Source organism: Haliotis rufescens, unplaced genomic scaffold, assembly GCF_023055435.1.
Source record: "Haliotis rufescens isolate VD_foot unplaced genomic scaffold, xgHalRufe1.0.p SCAF_94, whole genome shotgun sequence".
Taxonomy (NCBI): Eukaryota; Metazoa; Mollusca; class Gastropoda; order Lepetellida; family Haliotidae; genus Haliotis; species Haliotis rufescens.
This window is the reverse complement of record NW_025964388.1, coordinates 802,626-829,590: the sequence shown is the minus strand read 5'-3', so window position 1 is coordinate 829,590 and position 26,965 is coordinate 802,626. Positions and strand designations below refer to the sequence as shown.

Sequence of the window (26,965 nt, the reverse complement as noted above, 5' to 3'; positions counted from 1 at the left end):
GAGTGAGTGATAAAAGTGTACAACCCGCGTCACTCGGGGAATTACTCCGACAATAAGTCGACAGTCAAGATATAACTAAAATACTGGTATCACGCACTCACTCACTCTACGGTTTGCATCTATCTTAGTAAAATCAAATCTTTTCCTCTGATACCATACCTTTCTGACTAAAATGATTAAACCTGACTGAAATGTTCTGAAAGAAGAAAGTGGCGCCATAATATTGTTGTGGGTATTTCCTAGGGGTTAAACAATCCAGTAACTCACTCATGCACTCTTCAACTACAGGGGCGGTCGGGTAGCCTAGTGGTTAAAGCGTTCGCTTGTGACGCCGAAGACCCGGGTTCGATTCCCGACATGGGTACATTGTGTGAAGCCCATTTCTGGTGTCCCCCGCCGTGATATTGCTGGAATATTGCTAAAAGCGGCGTAAAACCATACTCACTCACTCACTCTTCAACTGCAGGGCCCCTTTCCACAAAGCAATGGTAGAGCTAAGGGGAACTCCCATACTTTAACATAGGCTTAGGACAGTTGAAGCGCTACGATTGCTTTGTGGAACTGAGTCCTGAAGAGTTAGTGAGTGAGTTGGGCTTTAATGCCTCTAAAATCTCATATCATGACCAGTCGAATGTTAGAGTGAGTGAATGTGTGAGTAGTATTTTTTGCTGCTTTTAGCAACAGCAGTGGGCACCATAAATGGGTGCCCTAAATGGGTGTCATAAATGGGTGCAATAAAATGGGTGCCATAAGTGGGTGCCATAAATGGGTGCCATAAATAGGTGCCATATCTAGGTGTCATAAATGGGTGTCATTGATGGTTGTAATTGATGGGTGTCATTGATGGGTGCCATAAAATGGGTGTCATAAAATGGGTGTCATTGATGGGTGTCATTGATGGGTGCCATAAAATGGGTGTCATAAAATGGGTGTCATAAAATGGGTGTCATAAACGGGTGTCATAAATGGGTGTCATAAACGGGTGTCATAAATGGGTGTCATAAAATGGGTGTCATAAATGGGTGTCATAAATGGGTGTCATAAAATGGGTGTCATAAATGGGTGTCATAAATGGGTGACATAAATAGGTGTCATAAACGGTTGCCATAAATGGGGACCATAAATGGGTGTCATAAAATGGGTGTCATAAAATGGGTGTCATAAATGGGTGTCATTGATGGGTGTCATTGATGGGTGTCATAAAATGGGTGCCATAAAATGGGTGCCATTAAATGGGTGTCATAAAATGGGTGTCATAAATGGGTGTCATAAATGGATGCCATAAATGGGTGTCATAAACGGGTGTCATAAATGGGTGTCATAAAATGGGTGTCATAAATGGGTGTCATAAATGGGTGTCATAAAATGGGTGTCATAAATGGGTGTCATAAATGGGTGACATAAATAGGTGTCATAAATGGGTGTCATTGATGGGTGTCATTGATGGGTGCCATAAAATGGGTGTCATAAAATGGGTGTCATAGATGGGTGTCATTGATGGGTGTCATTGATGGGTGCCATAAAATGGGTGCCATAAAATGGGTGTCATAAATGGATGCCATAAATGGGTGTCATAAACGGGTGTCATAAATGGGTGTCATAAAATGGGTGTCATAAATGGGTGTCATAAATGGGTGACATAAATAGGTGTCATAAACGGTTGCCATAAATGGGGACCATTAATGGGTGACATAAAATGGATGTCATAAAATGGTTGCCATAAATGGGTGTCATACATAGTATGGGGCCTAGAAATGCTCTACTCACTGTGTAGGCTTCCTTCAGTCCTCCGTTGTCTGCAATGTTCTCCCCCTGAGTCTGCACACCATTTACCTGTGGAGTAGAGCATCGAGCCAGGTAAGAACTGATGAGCCCTGTGTAGATCTGGGTCGCAATAGGTCTTCAGCAATCCATGCATGTCGTAAGAGGCGACTAACAGGATCAAGTGGTCAGGCTTGCTGACTTGGTTGATGCATGTCAACTGCGTAGATCGATGCTCATTTTGTCACTCACTGGATTATCTGGTCCGGAATCGATTATTATAGAACTCTCTCATATAGCTGAAAAAGTGCTGTGGTAAACAATAAACAAACAAACAAAAACTGACCATACGTCACTGGAATACTCTGGCACAGTGACGACCTGTAGGTTAAAATACAACTCTGAGATTTTGGTTGAAAAAGGGGCGGTCGGGTAGCCTAGTGGTTAAAGCGTTAGCTCGTCACGCCGAAGACCCGGGTTCGATTCCCGACATGGGTACAATGTGTGAAGCCCATTTCTGGTGTCCCCCGCCGTGATATTGCTGGAATATTGCTAAAAGCGGCGTAAAATCATACTAACTCACTCAATCAATCAAACAATGTTATAACATACTCAAAAGGACCACTAATTTTACTTTGTTATAACCGTAGTTTGTTATATGCATATATACAGCAAATGTCCTGGACCCAAAATAAGTTTGTTATATACGTCGGTTCGTTATAAGTGTGTTCATTATAAACACAGTTAACTGTACTCCGAAATTCCTTTCCCTCAGAGCTTATTGATCCAAAGAGTGATTTGACTTTTATGCTATTAATCAGTACTCCAGCAATAACCCTGGGGGCAGTCTAGAAATGGCCTTCACAAATTGTACCAATGTGGGAATCGAACCTTCGCCTTGAAGAACAACCCTCTGAGCACCAGACTACCCCACTGCCCCAACAAATGAAGAGTAGGGGGCACGGGTGGCCCAGTCGTCTAAGGCGCCGTGATTCGCTGTGCAGAGTTGCGTCCCTTGGGCATGCCAGAAACCTATGATTGTGGGTTCGAATCCCGGTTCGCCCCGATTATGTTTCTAGGTTTGTCAACACCATACCCGTGCTCGTGGGTTTCACCGAAGTGGTAAACGTCGAAGACCTGCATCACTTCGGGCTTTCCTCCCACATTAAGCTGACACGCCGCGATATAACTGGAATACTGTTAAAAGCGGCGTTAAACCCAACTCACTCACTCACTAATGAAGAGTAAGCCTACCTCCACATCTCATGCATTGACCCTGCTGCAGATATACAGATACTACACATGTAGTAAAAGTTCATACCGCCTCCTCAGTTGAAACAATCTCAGAGTGTTGTCTTTGACTTGGTGCCAGATTCTAAGAGCCACCCATTTTTAAAAAATGTGATTCTAGAAATCAGTGTTAGCTGCTACCTAAGGATATAATGAGATATAGCTGGAATATTGCTAAAAGCAGGATAAATCCTCACTCACTCACCCCAATTTGGTTGAAAAAATCAAACCTGTAGTAAGGGCAAAGGTCAAGGGCCTGACGAACGCCTAAGCTATGAAATCTGGAGGAAGCTGTAACTCATTTCCATTCAACTTCGGCTATTGTCGCATGTATAATGTAAATAAAATGGTATGTTCACTATTTTTTCGTCATGTCGAAAATGTTATTTGAAATATTGGCAGGGGATTTTTTTTGTCTTGTCTCTCATCTAATATACAGTAAACTACGGCTATAACGAACTCAAATGGACCACTAGTTTTAGTTCGTTCTAACCGTAGTTCGTTATAAGCATATATTCAGCATCTATACACCAAACGGCCGGGTCCCAAAATTAAGTTTGTAATATCCGTCAGTTGTTATAAGTGTGTTTGTTATGAACATATTTTACTGTATATGTTTGAAATGTACAGGTTTTGTGAATCATCAAGGTAAAATGAATGCAGAATTTCAGATTAAGACTGTGAGGAACATTGTTCCGACAGGTCCTAAATACCTTCATATTGACTTCTGGTACAGTGAAGTTTCCATACTGTTTGATGATACACTGAGCACGCTCTTTGAACTTCTCGATCACATGATCGTCCCACCATTGGATTAAGTTGCCATCCTTGTCGAACTGACGACCTGCACATGTCCAACAATCAGTGAAACATCAGTAACACATAATTAAATATAAGTAAAACATCAGTAACCTCAGTAAAACTTTAGTAAAACATCAGTAAACTCAGTAAGACATCAGTAAAACTTTAGTAAAACATCAGTAAAACTTTAGTGTAACATCAGTAATATCAGTAAAACTTTAGTAATATAAGTAAAACTTTAGTAAAACATCAGTTAAATATCAGTAACCTCAGTAAAACATCTGTCACCTCAATAAACATCTGTAACCATCAGTATAATATCAGTAAAACATCAGTAGCACAGTAAAACTTTAGTAAAACATCAGTAACATCAGTAAAAACTTTAGTAAAACATCAGTAACACATCTGTAAAATATCAGTGAAACATCAGTAACCTCAGTAACACATCAGTTACTCCGTGGAACAAAAGTTCAAAAGTTCAGGGTTGTTTTAATGGGCCGTACTTCAGCATTCGTCTTATGCCTATCTAACTAACCTAAAAGACACAACCCCAGGGAATTGGAAGTTCTGATTACAGGAATGAAGTTGTATGCCTAATATCCCTACTGCCATATTCTACAGTTTAGGGTACATAGAGACAGTAAAGGGTATTTAACCTTTTGTTAAAACCACATTAAACCACACATATTGACGATTCACATCCTTGGTCTTTAGAAAAGACACAATACTTCATTATTTTAATGAGAGGTGAGGTGAGCTGAAATGGGGTTTAACGTCGCGTCCAAGATTATTGAACTTATATAGCAACATACATGTACGTGTGTGTGTTTGTGTGGCTGCTTGTACTAGTCCGGACTGATGCCGATTTATAGTGCTAGCACACTGAGATACCATGCCGCAGTTTAACATGAATACCCCACTCAGACACAGTATACTGACTCCGAGCCAACCAGTCCTTGTTTTAGCCCCTCAATGCCGAGCGCCAGACAGGGTAACAACAAGTACAATCTTTCAACGTCTTTTGGTATGACGCGGTCGGGGATCAAACCCCGGACCTTCTGCTCTCCGGGCGGACGCTCTACCACTAGACCACGGAGGCGGTCTGTTTTAATGAGAACTTCCTGTCATATTTTTCAGTGTCAGCCAGTGACAAGATGTACCATTGGTTAAAGTGATCTTACCTCTGTCATCAAAGCCGTGGGTAATCTCGTGTCCGATGACCATGCCAATGCCGCCATAGTTCAGAGACCTGCAGAGAAACCACTCACAATAAGTAAAATAATATTTTAATATAAGAGTGAGTGAGTATGGTTCTCCACCGCTTTTAGAAATATTCCAGCAATATCGCGATTGGGACACAAGAAACGTTTTTGACACATTGTACCCATGTGGGGAATCGAACCGAGGTCTGTGTTGTGATGAGCGAACACTTTAACCACTAGACCACCCCCACAGCCCTCTAGTTAAGTGTAATGGAGGTCAGTGCCATACTATACTTCTCAAACGTGGACAGGGATGGTCTGATAGTCAAGGTGGAGACTGATTGTGAACGATTTCTTGAAGACGTTATCTTACAAAGAGTTTTACCAGTCGCCATGGAAGTGACACATTCCCTGCTTCATGTTAAATACACAACACATTTCTAAAGGGGTTTTTTATTTGACTTTCTTAACAGTATGAAATCATTCGTGACCAACTCGTGTTATTCCGGGACAAGCCGTGACCAACTCGTGTTATTCCGGGACAAGCCTAATAGCCCCTCTCATGGCCATTTTTGCGACCGGGTTCCGTCTTAGCGCAAACGGGCATACCTAAAACAATTGTCAACTCGTTGCATAATGGTTCACATATTATTTCCCCTTGTATTATATATATTTCAGATTCAGATATGTAAAATCAAACATTATTTCTGAGGGATTCTTTGACGAAAACTTGAAATCATACGTGCATTCTGATTGGTTTGTCGTATTTTCGCACATAACATTTATCGATGGGGGGGACGAGTCATCTTGCAGGTTACGGAAAGGGGCGAGTGGTGACGAATGAGGGGGACGAGTCATCTTGCAGGTTACGGAAAGGGGCGAGTGGTGACGAATGGGGGACGAGTCATCTTGCAGGTTACGGAAAGGGGTGAGTGGTGACGAATGAGGGGGATGAGTCATCTTGCAGGTTACGGAAAGGGGCGAGTGGTGAAGAATGGGGGACGAGTCATCTTGCAGGTTACGGAAAGGGGCGAGTGGTGACGAATGAGTATGAAATGTCTCATTACCCCTAGCAAATGTTGAGTAGTATATTCATCATCACAAAAACGTGTACAGTAAACTGCGTTTATGACGAAGATGCTTATAACAAACTGACATATATAATGAACTTTTTTTTAGTCCCGACCATTTGCTGTATACTTAGTCATAACGAGTTACGGTTATAATGAACAAAAATGAATTAGTCCTTTGAGTTTGTTATAACCGTAGCTAAATGTACATAAAACATTATATTAATTACATTTGGTCAAATATTTCACTGGTCATTACCCAACTGTTGGTTATAAATAGAACTAGAAACAACAAGGGGGAAAGCTATAAAATATTACAACCCATAGTTTGATCGTTCTTAAATGGCAATATTTTGGCCCATATATAGTGCTAGTTCTCTCTTACAATTAACCTGTTTTGACTTTTCATGATTCTCTTCTGTGTGTTGGATAAATATGAAAAATGAACTATTGTGTAAAATATTGTGACCTAATGTTATGGATGCTCCAGTTGTCCAGTCATATGTTTACCATGTCAGTACTCATCTTCCTGAGGCAAGAGAATCAACTGACTATACAAGTCCAGTTTCCACCCTTGCCGAACCAGGCTGGTATTATGGAGTTACATTTTGGCTGGACTAGCGAGTCTATGCATAGTCCAATAAAAATCGCACACTGAAATGGCAATCCGGTTCGTAAACTGTCGTACAGTTCTCGGTTGATTGCAGGATTTACAAAGCATGTGCACCGCCAACTCGATGTCAGCAGATATTTTCCAAATCTATTCATGTTTTTAATGAAGGTGCTCACATGATTTGATGCATTTCGCGATGTGAGACCCGTTTTATCACAATATAGATCTTGATTATCGATCGATGTGATACGAGAGGTGGAATCTGATTGGTCCATAGGAGAGGCTTAGAAGGGACATAACCAGCAATAGCCACTGGTGGCGCTACGATCGAGCCCAGTAATTCAAGCCAAGTTCGGCATGGGTGGAAACTGGACTTTTAAAGTCAGTTAACTCTCTTGCCTCGGGAAGATGGTCAGTACTATAACGGTAGTTTGATGTTCAGAACCTCAAAACCTTCCAAATGAAAGCAAACACTTGAAAATTTGATTTGAAAAAAAAATTACAAGTGTTTTAAAAACTTTATTGGGCTGAAAACAGTCACCGAAACACTGCAAACTTAAGGCCCCAAACACAACTATGATACCCGTATCAAATACATCACCATCGAATAACCATTTCTTATTTATTTCATTTTAAGCCACCATCAATTCTTTTGCACAGCTGTTTATTGAATGTTGCACTGTAGCAATGATGATGTATGCAAACAATGTGATTGAAAACAGGACATTGTTGATTTCTAGTGCAGGTAATGATCTGATGAAAAAACAAGTCTTCCACTTACATGAGAACGTTTAATAACAGTTATCAGCTGACCCGTGAAGATTCCGGGATAGAATAGGTCTTCAGCAACCCATGTTGCCTTTACAGGTGACTATGCTTGTCGTAAAAGGCGACTTACGGGATCGGGTGGTCAGGCTCGCTGACTTGGTTGATGCATGTCATCGATCCCAATTGCGTGGATCAATGCTCATGATATCAATCACTGGATTGTCTGGTCCAGACTCGATTATTTACAGACCGCCGTCATATAGCTGGAATATTGCTGAGTGCGGCGTTAACCAACCAACCTATCAGCCAGCATTGAGATGCAACAGTATTACAGTGATCTCCTAAGGGATGAAAGGTACTGGAGTACAACTGGAGTTGTTGACCATCTGATAAAGGAACAGAATCACTCTTCAGTATTAGAGACATTAAAACACACTCACTTCGGGTATCCTTTGCTGTAGAATGGTGGTTGGAGTATGCCAGCGGGAATCACTGCAAGAAGAACATGACCCTTATTTAAATTATCTCCTTTGTCTCAGTGAAAGATTTTTATTATTGGTTAATGCCAATGTAGCGGCCATAAAAGTTCCGAGTCCTGTGATGGGATTCGAACCACAGACCTTCTGATCAGAGGTCGGACGCCTTGTCCACATGACCAAAGAGGTTAACCCCGTCAGCAAGCTGACAAGGTAAGAATATCATCTGTGGGATGACTCAACGCCCTGCTACATACTCCCTCGTCAACGGAAGGCACGTCCCGGGCCGCATAGTAGGGTACTGAGGCATAGTTTGCTCAAATTTAATATGACCGTGCTCAGCCCCACGTTGGGCGCCAATGTAGTGGCCTTAAAATTTCCGAGTCCCGTGATGGGATTCGAACCACAGACCTTCTGATCAGAGGTCGGACACCTTGTCCACATGACCAAAGAGGTTACCAAGCTGACAAGAGAAGGATGTCATCTGGGGGATGACTCCACGTCCTGCTACACCACACTTAGCAATATGACCACAACGAGTCATTTATCAGCAACATCAGGCCAAAACATCCGAAACTGAGTTATTTGTGGGTTTCAGGGGTCACTGTCTTTTTCCCCCCTGTAAAATAGAGGTGCTGCATTGTGTAATTTGGAAATAAGATTCTGTCTTGACTAAGAATATTAAAGAAACTCACTGATTTGATTTTTCGTTGAACTGTAGAAAGCGTTCACTACAACTGGAGTTGTTGACCATCTGATAAAGGAACAGAATCACTCTTCAGTATTAGAGACATTAAAACATCAACAAGATGGAGGAAGGGAGTCACTCTTCAGTATTAGAGACATTAAAACATCAACAAGATGGAGGAAGGGTGTCACTCTTCAGTATTAGAGACATTAAATCATCAACAAGATGGAGGAAGGGAGTCACTCTTCAGTATCAGAGACAATAAAACATCAACAAGATGGAGGAAGGGAGTCACTCTTCAGTATCAGAGACAATAAAACATCAACAAGATGGAGGAAGGCTAAAGTGTGTGCAAAATGTTAACTTGCACACGTAGTTACCAGAAATGTTTAAGTCCTACTAAGCCTCCTGTCAATGACAATTGTATACTTTAAGATTGTTTTCAGAATTTAATGGCCACTGATGCTGGTGTACTTTGTTTTTGAATCCACACAGTTCTTGGACATCTGATGGAAATAAAATCTTGTATATCTCCTGGATATCCGATGTATATCTTCATAGCCCTGGATATTTCTTTGAGACATTGATCAAAGTTCAAGTTTAGCTAATAATTTAAAAAACATTTACTGTAGGTCAATGGAATGTGGTCTGTCGTCCTAGGGTCAATTGTGAGTGACCTATGTATAAGGTCAAGGTCATGGACATTGTTTTACAGTCATCAGACCCATTCGTGACCAACGACTCGTGCCCCTCTCATGGCCATTTTTGCGACTGGGTTCCATCTTAGAGCAAACGGGCATACCTAAAACAATTGTCAACTCGTTGCCTAATGGTTAACATATATTTCCCCATATATTATATATATTTCAGATGCAATTTAAAGCACATCAGGACATGCGGAATTATACAGTATGATTGAACACATGAAACTGTGTCTTTGGTATATTTTTAGATGCAAGACATATGTAAAATCAAAAATTATTTCTGAGGGATTCTTTGACGAAGAACTTGAAATCATGCACGCATTCTGATTGGTTTGTCGTATTTTCGCACATAACATTCATCAATAGGGGGACGAGTCTTCTTGCAGGTTACGGAAAGGGGCGAGTGGTGACGAATGTCATCAGACCATTTGTTTTCTCAGACCACTAGTGATGTCATTACACTAGACTTGACAACAGCTTCAAATGACACATATGACGTGTTCTTACTGGGACTTGTCTACTGGTTCTCTGAGTTTTTTTATGTTGGTGAGTGCTCTGCTCTTGATGTTGGCCATCACATTCTCAAAGTAACGATCTTTGTAAAACTCCACCTGAAACAGACCAAAGGTAAGGACATACCTTTTACAAACTGTAAGATTATTTTTTCAGCATAACATTTTACTGGTACTTTGTAACTGTCTTTGTTATGCCACTCCTGAAATATGGGGTGGTAGAGTAGTCTAATGATTAAAGCGTTTGCTCGTCAGGCCAAAGGCCTGGGTTCAAACTTTGTTGTTATATTTTTTTCATATTTTTGTGTTAATCAACTGTGCAATATGAATTTCACTTGGGATAATAATGTCTTGTCTTATCTCACTCACTCACTCACTCACTCACTCGGAGCGGTCGGGTAGTTAAAGCCTTCGCTCGTCACGCCGAAGACCCAGGTTCGAATCCCGACATGGGTACAATGTGTGAAGCCCATTTCTTGTGTCCCCCGCCATTATATTGCTGGAATATTGCTAAAAGCGGTCTCAAACAAAACTCACTCACTCACTCACTCACTCACTCATGGAATGCAGTCAGTGTGGTTGTCTCAGGAGCATACTGGGGATCAAGTGGTAACAATGTTGGAGCTGGTCGATATTACCATTGTACCTCTTGCTATCAATGACTGGTTTGTCTGACTCAGACACACTCATGTGGAAATTTAATTGAATTTTTTTTTTTTTTAAATCATACATGGACAAACAGATATACCCTTTGCCATTTTTCCTAAAAGACTTGTCAAGTATATTATTTGTGTCTTTTCGCAATTATTCTGTGTATATATAAGAAAGATACGCGATAAATCGAAAAGAACAATGAAGAACAAAGTGTGGTTTATTTCATGATAAAACATTGTTCTATCATGACGTTCTGGAGATTTGTACATTTTATCATAAAGAGGCTGTATATTATGTTGATATCTCATATAAGAAGTAAACAACGAGTGAGAGTTGTTTATCATACAGTATAACATTGCAGGGGGAATTGGGGGCTGTTTTAATGTACGATTATCACCTCCCACTTATCATTTATTTCATATATAGGATGCAATATTTGTGTCTACTAAAACCGTGATTAATGACTCTTACATCCACATATTCCAGGTCCAGTGCTGTGTCGTTCAGGATGAACTCTGGGTAGCCAATCTTCTCCGCAATAGCATCGGCCTGTAACAGAAAGTTGTATAATCTCATTAAAATCAGATCTTAGTTCTCACTATCGCTAAACAAAGATCTGAGGACATCCCATTCCAGGTCACATCAGAACGACCTTTCATCCGACCAATCAGAGCGTAGCTTACCAGATCATAAAGTAACAGTCGGAACGTGTTTCCTAATCATGCAACCTCAGAAAATTTAACACAGGGTATTCCGAACAACTTTACGACTGAATCCATACAATCTAGGCCATCTATTAGCCATTCAACAATGTTCTTTTGTTCTGTTTCAAAATTTTAATCAAGATTTTATCAAAATTTGTCTCGAAGCATAGTCGCCAGTTTAAAACTAGTGCCATAAGGCACGAGAAAGCTGCCTTCTGATTGGCTAATTATGATTATCATGGTCCTGGGAGATGGGATAATTTGCCGAGGAAGTTGAGGGGAGCTGATTGTGTGTCATACTCAAATATTGAGGCTGCATCATGCTTGTGTGGTCGACTCGGGATTTGGGGGTTGATATAAACATTTAGAAACATAGTGGGTGTGTTAGTATAAGGATTTAGATCAAAAGTCACTCTTTGTGTTTTATCTATAATGATAGTTGATAACCCGGTCAGGAGCGTAATATGACATAGAGACAAAAGAATACTGCACAGGGAGAAGAGAACACCATGTAAAGCCCCTGTGATGTCATGACATATTCACTATTCGATTTGCCACTCCCTCCCTGTAATTCCTGGTGAGAATAATCGCCCAGTACCCAGTACGTATCACCAGGAGGGGATTCCAGGTGACAACAGGTCCCCAGCAACTCAAGCTTGTCGTACAATGCGACTCAATCAGGGGTTGTTAGACTGCGGGATGGTTGATTCTGTGTCCTGGTACCCTGGATGGTGTCGACTTTTCCTCAAATAATCAATCACTGCTTTGTATGGTCCAGACTTGATTGTTTACATGTCATTTACAGGTCACGACAGAACCAACCAATGAAATGACTGACAAGAAATCGACATTAGCCAATCAGACGGCAGCTTTCTTGAGCTTTACGACACTAGTTTCAAACTGGCGACTACGCTTTGAAACATATTTTGACGTATTTTCGATTAAAAAAATTAAAACTGATAAGAAGAACATTCTGGAATGGCTTATAGATTGCCTAGATTGTATGGATATAAACCTGTAAATGTCGTTTGGAATACCCAGTGTTAAATATTTTGTGGTTGCATGATTAGAAAACACATCCCTACTGTCACTTTCATGATCTGGTAAGCGACGCTTTGATTGGTCGGATGAAAGGTCGTTCTGACATGACCCGTAATGGGATGTACTCAGATCTTTGTTTAGCATAGTGAAAACTAAGATCTGATTTTAATGAGATTGGATATTATGCAGTTACACTGGTCCAGCCTTGATTATTTGCACACCATTGTGATATAGCTAAGGACTTCCTATTCATTTTGAACACTGACATTGCTTTACACAAACAGAGGGCGAGAAAAGACCATTGCTCAGCCCACTATCTCACCTTCTCGCGAGCGACGACGCGGGTCGTTTCATCCATCCAATCAGCCTCCTCCAGCACGTGGTAGAAGGAGTATCGGATGTTGTGGATCATCTCCAGAGCCTGTATAAATAGGAAAGAACAAGTATTTGTCACAAAATGACGAAATGTCCCCCGCCTGTATATACACCATAGTTCCAAATATGAAGACAATCCAGTGTTTAGTTCTTGAGATATCGCGGCAACAAACAGATGGGACGTACGGACGGACGTACGGACGGTCGTGAATACTATATCCCCCGCTCCCCGCTTTTTGCGAGAGCTCCTAATGTAGTAATGAAAAACTTGCAGGGAATTCCATAGAATTTGATGAGCTAACTAGGGCTGGGACAGGTAACTCGGGCACTCGTACCAGGTGGGTCCTGAGTAGGACCCGGGTACCCACAGTACTACCCGGACCTGTGGTTAGTCACAGGATCTATTGTTTTATAACAATAACTCTAAATGTCCATGGTTCCTCTACATGTCGCTAATGTTTACATTTCTTTATGTATGACTTTTATAACATTGAGTATAGCTTCAGACAACTTAAGTTCATGCATGATCAGATACACGTATCTAAATAACTAAGACAAAATTGTTATGGATGAGCAACTTCTTTATTACTATTGGGCGACGTTTCGGTGTAGATTCTAACACCGTTATCAAGCAAATAACGGTGTTAGAATCTACATCTACGCCCAATTGTAATAAAGAAGTTGCTCATCCATAACAATTTTGTCTTAGTTACCAATCCAACTTCTAAATGCCACTCAAAGAAGTTATACGTATCTAAATAGTTTTTGCCTGGGCTGCAGTAAGACAGTTCCCATTCTGACATTTTGTCCCGAAGTCTTGAGACCCACAGTGGGTACCCGGGTAGGTTCGGGTAATAGGGGGTCAGGTACCCAGGTAGTTAGAGTAGATTCATCCCAGCCCTATAGCTAACCAACCAATTTTGTTTGCATTATGTTTCCATAAACCGAAAAAACTTTAAGCCACACCCACTTATGTACGATTGTTTCCTGATTGGCTAATAATAGAATGGGTGCGTATTGTGTCACATTATTGTTCCAAACCAAGTCACTAATTTTGTGTTGTTGTATTTAGTGTTTTTGTGTTTATGATTAAATGAGCAGTCTTTGAGGTTGTTATTGTTGATGTATTCATTTTATTGGATTTACAGTGTGCTCTTTGTTTTTTACATTTATAAACCATAAACGCAAACAATTGTTGAAGCCAGTATTCATTCTACAGTAATTAAACCAAATTGATTTGGAGTGTAAAAAATGGTCTGCATATGCACTGCGCTTTCATAGTGCTTATGGGAAACGGCATGATGGGAAATCCGAAACACAGTGAGTGAGTGAGTATGGTTTTACGCCGCTTTTAGCAATATTCCAGCAATATCAAGGCGGGGGACACCAGAAATGGGCTTCACATATTGTACCCATGTCGGGAATTGAACCCGGGTCTTCGGCGTGAAGAGCGAACGCTTTAACCACTAGGCTACCCGACCGCCCCTCCGAAACACAGAGATTACCTCAATGATATGAACGATTGAAAGGCACAGTCGTCAGTAATCAGGTATTTTAACAATTGTTGAAGCCAATATACATTCTATAGCAAGTGTCTGAAAATTCAGACCTTTCTGCCAATAAGAAAACAAGAATGAAGTCAAGCTTTTCTTCACTAGTCAATTAAACTTCTTGGTTTGTCAGCACCATACCTGTGCTCATGGGTTTCGCCGAAGTGGTAAACGTCTGAGACCTGCATCACTTTGGGCTTTCCTCCCACATTAAGCTGACATGCCGTGATATAACTGGAATACTGTTAAAAGCGGCGTTAAACCCAACTCACTCACTCACTCACTCACTCACTCACTCACTCATTTCCACTTACTATACTTTTGGCATCTTCATCAAAATGTTTCTCTACAAAGAGTCTGCCAACAGCGTTGCCCATGTTGTCGTTAACGTAGGTGGCACAGTCACGCCATCTGGCTCTCTCTGTCTCTGAACCAAGAATTTTCTGAAACAAGGTACTTTGAGAACTTACAATGAAGATGGCATGCAACAATATAGCGATACATCGGTTTATTGCAATACATTTTTGGCCTAGAACATATTTTTTTATTGAATGCCCATCCAACTCATGTAGAATAGGAACAAGGTACACACATATTCTTTATTGAGTCTGGACCAGACAATGCAGGGATTGACATCATGAGCATCGATCCGCGCAATTGGGATACGATGACATGAATCAACCAAATCAGCGAGCCTGACCACCTGATCCCATTAATCGCCTCTTACGACAAGCATAGTCGCATTTTATGGCAAGCATGGGTTACTGAAGACCTATTCTACCCCGGATCTTCATGGGTCAGATTGCTGAGTGATACTAGAAGACTGACTGACCTTGTAGTAATCTTTACGGACGTTCCTGTACTTGTCCGGCAGGTTGGTGACCCTATTCATCATGATACGCCACACCAGATAGTTGAAGATCACTCTGAAACACGACCATTGTCTATACCAGATAGTTGAAGATCACTCTGAAACACGACCATTGTCTATACTAGATAGTTGAAGATCACTCTGAAACACGACCATTGTCTATACCAGATAGTTGAAGATCACTCTGAAACACGACCATTGTCTATACTAGATAGTTGAAGATCACTCTGAAACACGACCATTGTCTATACCAGATAGTTGAAGATCACTCTGAAACACGACCATTGTCTATACCAGATAGTTGAAGATCACTCTGAAACACGACCATTGTCTATACCAGATAGTTGAAGATCACTCTGAAACACGACCATTGTCTATACCAGATAGTTGAAGATCACTCTGAAACACGACCATTGTCTATACCAGATAGTTGAAGATCACTCTGAAACACGACCATTGTCTATACCAGATAGTTGAAGATCACTCTGAAACACGACCATTGTCTATACCAGATAGTTGAAGATCACTCTGAAACACGACCATTGTCTAATCCAGATAGTTGAAGATCACTCTGAAACACGACCATTGTCTAATCCAGATAGTTGAAGATCACTCTGAAACACGACCATTGTCTATACCAGATAGTTGAAGATCACTCTGAAACACGACCATTGTCAATACCAGATAGTTGAAGATCACTCTGAAACACGACCATTGTCTATACTAGATAGTTGAAGATCACTCTGAAACACGACCATTGTCTATACTAGATAGTTGAAGATCACTCTGAAACACGACCATTGTCTATACTAGATAGTTGAAGATCACTCTGAAACACGACCATTGTCTATACCAGATAGTTGAAGATCACTCTGAAACACGACCATTGTTTATACTAGATAGTTGAAGATCACTCTGAAACACGACCATTGTCTATACTAACATCTGGCCACCTACGTGGTCTAGTGGTAGAGTGTCTGCTTGGAGAGCGGAAGGTTTTGGTTCGATCCCCGGCCCCGTGATGCCAAAAGACGTTAAAAGATGGCACTTGTTGTTACCCAGTCTGGGTCTCGGCATTAAGGGGCTAAAACAAGGACTGGTCGGCTCAGAGTCAGTATTTGGCACTGTTGTTGTAAATGAAAGCATTGGCTGGGAAATGTTCAGGTCAATCATTGGACCAGAGGAAATATGTTAGCAGTCAATGTTTCAGGGTATTGCTGGGCAATGTTTCAGGGTATTGCTGGGCAAGGTTTCGGGGTATTGCTGGGCAATGTTTCAGAATATTGCTGGGCAATGTTTCAGTCATGTCATGGCTATATATAAAGAGCTCTTCTCTGGAAAAAGAAGTTGCTGAACAATGTTGCAGGAAGTCATCGAGCATCAGATTCTCTATGATATAACTGAAGCAGCATGAAACTAAACACTTCTTTATATTGACAGAACAGTGTTAAAATGAAGCATGAAGACCTTGGGGTCATTGTCATAATCCTTGTATTAGAAATTGAAAATTGTTAGTTGTTTAGTGCTGCGCTCAGCAAAATTCCAGCTATGTGATGGCTGGACAAGACAATCCAGCAAACAATGTCATGTGCATCAAATCAGTGTTCTCGCTACCGGTAATTACCAGTATTTTACCGGTAAAATTAGGCTTGGACTTGTAATTCATGTGACTGCCAGTCCCTGTGGACAGGCAAATAAAGTACCTTATTAATCTTTGTTGTTGAACAAAACATCGGTGAAATTCATATAAGTATATTTATTTAATTAAGTCAGCTTGTCTGTTACCATCAGGATTTCCCCTTGTCTATTTTTGGTGCAAGGAAATATTGAACATGCTGTTAAAAGAATTATAATTTTCACATGTTTTTTTTATTTGTTGAAAGTTCGGATTGACAAAATAAGGGGGGGACTGACAGTTTCAAAAGCCAGCGGGAACACTGAATCAAACCACACTGGTGGGTTGTGATGGCACTTACGCAATCAACCAAATCACGGAGCCACCATAAGATACCAGGTAGGTTCCTGGGGTCCGAACAAGAATCCCCATGGAGTTTTGAAAGTTGACAGGACCCTTTCATTTCTAACACAGGAGAATATCTGACCTCACTGTAATATTCTTACTCTTTAAGAATGATTTGTAGCACTTGAACTAGCCCTAGGCTGTTACTGCCTCCGACGAATAAATAATGGAGAACAACATTCTGTGTTCCGTATTGTATTTATTGCCATACATACACGGGTGGTACATCCGGTAAAACAGGGGGTCCTGACGGCTAGGTCGCCAAGGGAGATTACTCTAATATGTTATACACCATAACAGTACACTCACCTCTTGTCCCATCGGTGCAGAATTTTGACCATGTTCTCGAGGTAGTCAGGGGCGTACACTACGACCTCTTCTACTGAGTCGATAGCGATGTTGACGTGACCAAATATCACTGACAAGTACCTTAACCAGTCAAACTGAAATACAGTAAATAATTCATTACATATGATGAAAGCAATTTAATGGTAGGCTTTTAATCAGCTGTAGTTTTGCAATATATGTTTGTGTATGGCATGAGTGAATCTGATTTGGGGTAAATTCGGCAATCGAACCCGGATATGGAAGTTTGGGCCTTTAGGGCTAAAAAAAATAATAGCCTTGGTTCTCTGCCGCCCGTTTTGTTTTTATTTCCATTTTCAAATAAATAAAATAATCCAAATACTTAAAACAATGAGATCCAATATAACACACAGTTACTTCCCTTTTCATGTGCACTACTTTACTGCACATCTCCTGTTATGGTCATGGCGGCAATAGGACTTTGTATGCTTGTTTATGTAGGGAGGCCTTCCCAGGTAGATGGTACACAACTGTTTATTTGGTGACATACCAGTTTGAACAAGCCAAAAAAAAAAAAAAAATCCACCCGAACTATATTTTCAAAAGTCATTGTCTGAGAACTAAATCTTTTATATTTTTAAGCCTAATATGTTCCATAAAGGGCTTTTATCATGATATATATCTCAGCTGGGATATATTCCTATAGGCTTCACCAGTAATGGACGTCTAAGACCTGCATCACTTCAGACTTCCCTTCCACATCAAGTTGATACGCTGTGATATAACTGGCAATACTGTTCACAGTGGCGTTCAACCCAACCCAGGGGCGGATCCAGGACTGTTAGAAGGGAGGGGTCCAAAATATCAAAATCCTCTCTCAGAACATTCTACTGCCTACAGCATACTACATTTGGTTTTCAAATTGGAAGGACCTAACCCCCTGGACCCTCCTCTGGGTCCGGCTATGCCAACTCACTCACTCACTCGCTCACTCACTCACTCATCAACTCACAGATGCACTCAACTCACCCACCCACCCACCCATTCACTCACCCACCGACCCACCCACCCACTCACTCACTCACTCTCTCACTGATGCACTCACTCACTCACTGATGCACTCACTCACTGATGCACTCACTCACTGATGCACTCACTCACTCACTCACTGATGCAGTCACTCCCTCACTCACTCACTCACTGATGCACTCACTCACTCACTCACTCATGTGGCCTACCCCAGGGACTCTCCGTTGAAGTTCAGCAATTGTCATCCTGTTGTACAGCTGTTCGTTGTCACGGCGCTGGTCCTGGGGTATCGTAATCTGAAAGTATCAGTCAGCAATGATAATTTCCAAAAGACATAATGTATTTGTCATTCTTAACACCAAATTTATATTCTGTAAATATTCTGTAAACAGTGAAATTGTACATGTATATACAGTAAACTACGTTTATAACGTACACGCTTTTAACCAATCGACGATTATAACAAACTGCTTTTTAGTCCTGTCTATTTGCTGTATAGTTCCCTTGAGTTCGTTATAACCATAGTTTACTTGATATGTATCTGCCGGGAGTGGGAACGGTCGGGGTTCAATCCCCAACTGTGTCGTATCAAAGATGTTAAAAGATGGTACTTGTTGTTATCCTGCCTGGTCGGCTCAGAGTCAGTATACTGTGTCTGAGTGGGGTATTCATGTTAAACTGCGGCATGGTATCTCAGTGGGCTAGTACTATAAAATGGGCATCAGTCTGGACTAGCACAAGCAGCCACACACATGTGCCGGCACATCGCTATTAGGGCTTGGACGATACACCAACTCTGCGATCCGATACGTGACACAATAACTTGTTCACGATCAGATACATATCAAGATACCTTGTTCACGATCAGATACGTATCACAATACCTTGTTCACGATCTGATACGTAACACGATACCTTGTTCACGATCCGATACGTATCATGATACCTTGTTCACGATCTGATACGTATCATGATACCTTGTTCACGATCTGATACGTATCACAATACCTTGTTCACGATCTGATACGTAACACGATACCTTGTTCACGATCTGATACGTAACACGATACCTTGTTCACGATCCGATACGTATCACGATACCTTGTTCACGATCTGATACATAACACGATACCTTGTTCACGATCCGATATGTATCATGATACCTTGTTCACGATCCGATAGGTATCACAATACCTTGTTCACGATCCGATACGTATCACGATACCTTGTTCACGATCTGATACGTATCATGATACCTTGTTCACGATCCGATATGTATCATGATACCTTGTTCACGATCTGATACGTATCACAATACCTTGTTCACGATCCGATACGTATCACGATACCTTGTTCACGATCTGATACGTATCATGATACCTTGTTCACGATCCGATATGTATCATGATACCTTGTTCACGATCCGATATGTATCATGATACCTTGTTCACGATCCGATACGTATCATGATACTTGCATGTCCTCCCATCTGTGGCCCCTAAGCCATTCTTTTCATAGTCAAGTACCTGGCACACTGATGATTTACAGTTAGCAGTAGGGTACCCGGGTCCTACTCAGTACCCACCCGACCCGGGTACCCAAGTTACCCGTCCCAGCCCTAGTTAGCAGTGTCAAGTATGGATGAAAATATTTACTTTTTCACCACTAAATTTCACTACTAAATAGTGTTTTGTGTAACAGCCAATTAAAGTAAACATTTAAGGTATGAATCAATATTTTGTACTTAGTGTGCGACTGTGATCAATGCTTGTATCGTGAAGTAAATATCACGATCCACCGATGCATTGGAGTATTGTCCCACCACTAGTCGCTATATATATTTTAAATGTGATGTTAGACCCATCACCTCACCTCAGAACAAGCTGCCATGGCTTTACAGTTGCACTCACTCATATTGCTACACTTACCGAAAGCAGAAAAAATATCTTAAAGCAATTATGAAACTTCAGGGACAAAATCAGGGAAATGCTTGATCAATTAATTTCAATTTAAACAAAAGAATTGGTAATTTCATGTAACAAATATGAACAAGTGAACATTTTAGTGCCCAATTCATCAACTATCTTTGATCCAAATGTGAAAAAAACAACCCAGAACTTAAAAAAATTCTGTGCACTTACATTAGCTAGTTCTGTTTCAAAGTCTATGATTTTGGAGATATCACTCTCAGCGATTGTCTCGTTAGCTCCAAACATGATGGCCACATCTCGGGCATACTTCTCGTACGCCAACACGGAAGAGTCGTCCCGGCCTTTCAAGTAGTAGTCCCGAGACGGCATGCCAAGGTCCGGCTGGTCCAGCTGAAACAGGAGGCGGGGATGAGCATATACCACATGAGTTTGGATTGGGAGAATTCATTCCATGACTCTGTTGATGTAAACAGAAGATGTCTCTCTAGTGAATGAGTGAGTGAGTGTGGGTTTACACCGCTTTTAGCAATATTCCAGCAATATCACGGCGGGGGATACCAGAAATGGGCTTCAGACATTTTACCCATGTCGGGAAGCAAACCCGGGTGTTCGGCGTGATGAGAAAACGCTTTAAACACAAGGCTACCCGACCGCCCCTCAAATGAATGAGGTCTTTAAAAGAAACCATGATCCTACATTTGTCATCAAAATGAGGTCTTTAAGTTATAAAGCAACGTTGTATAACTTGTTAAAGTCACAATAAGGCGACCGCCTCCGTGGTCTAATGGTAGAGCGTCCGCCCAGAGAGCGGACGCCCGGGATTCGATACCCAGCCACGTCATACCAAAAGACGTTAAAAGATGGTACTTGTTGTTACCCTGTCTGGCGCTCAGTATTAAGGGGCTAAAACAAGGACTGGTCGGCTCGGAGTCAGTATACTGTGTCTGAGTGGGGTATTCATGTTAAAAAGCGGCATGGTATCTCAGTGTGCTAGCACTATAAATCGGCATCAGTCCGGACTAGTACAAGCAGCCACACACACACACAAACGTGCATGCACGTCGCTATATAAGTGCAATAATCTTGGACGCGACGTTAAACCCCATTTCACCTCACCTCACAATAAGGCTGAAATGTTGCCAGTGTGACTTTAAATTTTAACTTAATTATGTCTCCATATTTATGCTGTAAAACAATCCAAAAAATGAAACAATTGTTTGAAGCACTCATAAAATATTTTGTTTTGACTTCATTCCCGTTCCCTTTCATTTGTTTGTTTGATGCCACACTCAGCAATATTCCATCTGAATGATGGAGCCCTGTGAATAATCCATTCTGGGCAAGACAATCCAGTGATTGATTATTGATATGAGCAACAATCCATGATGTTTGGGTGTCTGTGCCTGACCCCCCATTTATTATTTGGCATCTTACCCCGATGAAAGAATACTGCAACACTTACAGTAACCACAGTTTTACTGCAGATATTTAAACTTAAAAGTTTTATCTTCGACTATAACTTTTGACTATTCTTTATTCACTATAAGTCTATAAATATAAATATTGACTTTGTTCTTGTATCCAATAAAAAAACAAACATTTTAAAATGTAAGTTCTTTCCTTTCATCGATAAACCTCACTAAAAATGTTCCTCCCACATTAAGCTGACACGCCGTGATATAACTGGAATACTGTTAAAAGCAGGGTGAAACCCAACTCACTCACTCACTCACTAAAAATGTTAAGGAGCCTTTAACAAGAGGTCTCCTTCATTCACTTTGTAATCATATGCCTGTGGGGCGGTTGGGTAGTCTAGTGGTTAAAGCGTTCGCTCTTCACGCTGAAGACCCAGGTTCGATTCCCCACGTGGGTACAATGTGTGAAGCCCATTTCTGTGGTATTGCTGGAATATTGCTAAAAGCGGTGTCAAATCAAATCTGTATTCAGGTCCAATCAAAAAGCTTGAAATATCTTGAAATTATTCTGTTTGAAGTGACTTCTTGACTTTGCAGTAAGTATTTGCATCTAATAAAAATTTAGGTTTATAGTGAAAAATATTCTAAGTCAATGTGGATGCACAAATGCCATACTGTGGTAATCTGGACTTATAACAAAATCTGAAGGGTTTCTAGATGAAGTCAAATTCAGAGTATATAACCGCACGAGAAATAGTCTGGGTGAAAAAAGCCGCACATTTACCCCAAAGGCAGATATGGCTTGATGCGGTAAAAGTCTGGTATTACCCAAAACCTCACTTTTACCACATCTACCACAGCTTTACCCCAACTTTGCCACAAGGCTGTGGCATTCTCATGTACGGGTGCGACCAGCAAAGTTTGTTTACCCTAAATCTGCACATGGGCATGTCATACCGAACATACAAACATCACAGAACACTACATAAGAGCTAAACCTGACCAGTCACCCAAACATTTACCCATCCACTCACCCACTCATCCACTCACCCACTCATCCACTCACTCATCCACTCACCTACTCATTCACTCACCCACTCACTCACTCACCCAATCTCCCACTCACTCACTCATCCACGCATACACTCACTCATCCACTCACTCCCTCATCCACTCACTCACTCACCAACTCACTCATCCACTCACCCACTCATTCACTCACCCACTCACTCACTCACCCAATCTCCCACTCACTCCCTCATCCACTCACTCACTCACCAACTCACTCATCCACTCACCCACTCATTCACTCACCCACTCACTCACTCACCCAATCTCCCACTCACTCACTCATCCACTCACTCACCCACTCACTCACCCACCCACCCACTCACTCACTCACTCACTCACCCACCCACCCACCCACCCACCCACTCACTCACTCACTCACTCACTCACTCACTCACTCACTCACTCACTCACTCACTCACTCACTCACTCACTCACTCACTCAATCACACACCCACACAAATCCCACACTATAATCCCACACTATAATCTCACCTGTATGATATTGACTTTAGAGTTTTTGTCATCAGCACTGATCCACTGGTCTATGAGGACCTTGTTGTTGTAGAGACGGAGTTTGAGGATCAGGTCCAGCATGTCATGGTCCTCCTCCTTCCACTCCGAGTCCAGCACCACGGGCCACCCTCCTAGTTCCTCCAGCAGCTGCTTCACCGGGCCCAAACCCTGAATATCTATCTGAGCTGAAACACAGTTAAAGGGGGACTACTCTCTTGGCTTCACCGGGCCCAAACCCTGAATATCTATCTGAGCTGAAACACAGTTAAAGGGAGACTACTCTCTTGGCTTCACCGGGCCCAAACCCTGAATATCTATCTGAGCTGAAACACAGTTAAAGGGAGACTACTCTCTTGGCTTCATTAGGCCCAAACCTGAACATCTATCTGAGCTGAAACACAGTTAGAGGGGGACTACTCTCTTGGCTTCATTAGGCCCAAACCCTGAATATCTATCTGAGCTGAAACACAGTTAAAGGAGGACTACTCTCTTGGCTTCACCGGGCCCAAACCCTGAATATCTATCTGAGCTGAAACACAGTTAAAGAGGGACTACTCTCTTGGCTTCATTAGGCCCAAACCCTGAATATCTATCTGAGCTGAAACACAGTTAAAGGGGGACTACTCTCTTGGCTTCATTAGGCCCAAACCCTGAATATCTATCTGAGCTGAAACACAGTTAAAGGGGGACTACTCTCTTGGCTTCACCGGGCCCAAACCCTGAATATCTATCTGAGCTGAAACACAGTTAAAGGGGGACTACTCTCTTGGCTTCATTAGGCCCAAACCCTGAATATCTATCTGAGCTGAAACACAGTTAAAGGGGGACTACTCTCTTGGCTTCATTAGGCCCAAACCTGAACATCTATCTGAGCTGAAACACAGTTAGAGGGGGACTACTCTCTTGGCTTCACCGGGCCCAAACCCTGAATATCTATCTGAGCTGAAACACAGTTAAAGGAGGACTACTCTCTTGGCTTCACCGGGCCCAAACCCTGAATATCTATCTGAGCTGAAACACAGTTAAAGGGGGACTACTCTCTTGGCTTCATTAGGCCCAAACCCTGAACATCTATCTGAGCTGAAACACAGTTAAAGGGGGACTACTCTCTTGGCTTCACTGGGCCCAAACCCTGAATATCTATCTGAGCTGAAACACAGTTAGAGGGGGACTATTCTCTTGGCTTCACCGGGCCCAAACCCTGAATATCTATCTGAGCTGAAACACAGTTAAAGGGGGACTACTCTCTTGGCTTCAACGGGCCCAACCCTGAATATCTATCTGAGCTGAATCACAGTTAAAGGGGGACTACTCTCTTGGCTTCACCGGGCGCAACCCTGAATATCTATCTGAGCTGAAACACAGTTAGAGGGGGACTATTCTCTTGGCTTCACGTGACCCAAACCCTGAATATCTATCTGAGCTGGTACACACAGTTAAAGGGAGACTACCCTCTTGGCTTCACCGGGCCCAAACCCTGAATATCTATCTGAGCTGAAACACAGTTAAAGGGAGACTATTCTCTTGGTTTCACTGGGCCCAAACCTGATTATCTTGGCTGATACACAGTTAAAGGGGATTACTATCTCAGCTTCACTGGGCCCAAACCTGATTATCTTGGCTGATACACAGTTAAAGGGGATTACTATCTCAGCTTCACTGGGCCCAAACCTGATTATCTTAGCTGATACACAGTTAAAGGGGATTACTATCTCAGCTTCACTGGGCCCAAACCTGATTATCTTAGCTGATACACAGTTAAAGGGGATTACTTTCTCAGCTTCACTGGGCCCAAACCTGATTATCTTAGCTGATACACAGTTAAAGGGGATTACTCTCTCAACTTCACTGGGCCCAACCCTGAATATGTATCTGAGCTGAAACACAGTTAAAGGGAGACTATTCTCTTGGCTTCACTGGGCCCAAACCTGATTATCTTAGCTGATACACAGTTCAAGGGGATTACTCTCTTGGCTTCACTGGGCCCAACCCTGAACATCTATCTGAGCTGAAACACAGTTAAAGGGAGACTATTCTCTTGGCTTCACTGGGCCCAAACCTGATTATCTTAGCTGATACACAGTTCAAGGGGATTACTATCTCAGCTTCACCAGGCCAAACCCTGAACATCTATCTGAGCTGAAACACAGTTAAAGCTGCACTAATCTCTCAGCTTCACTTGGCCCAAACCTGAATATCTGAGCAAAAACACTGTTAAAGGGGCACTAATCTCTCAGCTTCACTTGGCCCAAACCTGAATATCTGAGCAAAAACACGGTTAAAGGGGCACTAATCTCTCAGCTTCACTGGCCCCAAACCTGATTATCTGCATGTAATTAGGACAATCACTGACTTAAGTTTACAAACAAAGTGGGTAGTTGATGACTTCAAGTAAATTTGTTGGGACTGCCAATCTCCATTTAAAGGGACTCCGGAGAAACCTCTTGTGGATGGAAAGTAAAGTTGGTATACACTGAATTGTTGGATGTTATGATATTGGTATATCATACATAAGATACAAGTTTGTTATGCAACGAAGGATATTGTTGGGAGTGTAATGATAGTAGTTCCTAAGTAGGAAATGGTTTCCCTGAGGTTAAATCATGCAATATTCATGACGGCAGCCTGTAAATAATCAACTCTGGGCCAGGCAGTGATAGATGTAAGTCAAGTGCTGTCTGGATACGATGACGTCGTTCAAGCCCCGTGAGCCTCATAGGACGATCATGGACTGATGGTGACCGATTCTATCCCAGCATGGCGAGAGTAGGAATCTGACCTTATATGCACATGGCCTGTATACATTGTGGCATCCAATTTATGGCACGATACTAAGATGTTTCTCATGATATTCATTGGAGATGCATGAAGACAATTAAAGGCACCTACTTTCATTGACACAGGAGTCGTAAAGATACTTGGCTTTCCTTGTTGCAGCGCTGTCCTTGTCTGTCACTGGTTCCTCCAGCAAACCTACAACATAGTCACCATAGTAACAGAATATGATCACCATGGCAACAGAACCTGATCACCATAGTTACAGAACATGATCACTATAGTTACAGAATATAGTCACCATTGTAACTGAACCTGATCGCCATAGTGATAAAACATGATCGCCATTTTAGCAGAATGGTTGTCACAGCAACAGATAACATTAATACATGATTCCAACTTTGCGCTGATACATCAATACATCAGTACATCAGTGGTAGTTGCCAACCCTAATGATGAAATAGTATTTGTGCAACATAACCATTTTGGTATTTTTTTGATAGAATGGATTTTCTTTTCTTCAATGAGTTGTATGTTTTGTTGTAATATGTTTTTTTGTTTTTTTTTGGTTAATGCTTCACTAAGCAATATTCCAGCTATATGATTGCAGTCTGTAAATAATCGAGTCTTGACCAGACAATCCAGTGATTGATATCATGAGCATTGATCCACACAATCGGAAGACGATGACATGCATCAACCAAGTCAGTGAGTCTGACCACCCGATCCCGATCGACATGTATAGTCGCCTCTTACAGCAAGTATGGGTTTGCTGAAGACCTATTCTAACTTGGATCTTCATGGGTTTATTGTAATATGAAGACG

The 26,965-nt window shown here is 41.7% G+C and overlaps 1 protein-coding gene across 4 annotated transcripts in view; it reads right to left on the bottom strand.

Annotated features, from left to right (window-relative positions):
• The window catches only part of LOC124137666 (neprilysin-1-like), a 140,974-nt gene that overhangs the window by 5,931 nt on the left and 108,078 nt on the right, over nt 1-26,965 (bottom strand). For all 4 annotated transcript variants that reach the window (XM_048391654.1, XM_048391653.1, XM_048391655.1 and 1 more), the window contains 15 exons: nt 26,255-26,338; nt 23,345-23,550; nt 20,577-20,756; nt 18,645-18,731; nt 17,410-17,543; nt 15,042-15,135; nt 14,524-14,652; nt 12,607-12,705; nt 11,011-11,088; nt 9,881-9,984; nt 8,677-8,735; nt 7,946-7,997; nt 5,034-5,101; nt 3,765-3,895; nt 1,768-1,833 (listed from right to left, as the gene is read on the bottom strand). In XM_048391654.1, the coding sequence (XP_048247611.1) occupies nt 1,768-1,833; nt 3,765-3,895; nt 5,034-5,101; nt 7,946-7,997; nt 8,677-8,735; nt 9,881-9,984; nt 11,011-11,088; nt 12,607-12,705; nt 14,524-14,652; nt 15,042-15,135; nt 17,410-17,543; nt 18,645-18,731; nt 20,577-20,756; nt 23,345-23,550; nt 26,255-26,338 (1,571 nt within the window). The remainder of the gene's footprint in view (nt 1-1,767; nt 1,834-3,764; nt 3,896-5,033; nt 5,102-7,945; nt 7,998-8,676; nt 8,736-9,880; nt 9,985-11,010; nt 11,089-12,606; nt 12,706-14,523; nt 14,653-15,041; nt 15,136-17,409; nt 17,544-18,644; nt 18,732-20,576; nt 20,757-23,344; nt 23,551-26,254; nt 26,339-26,965) is intronic.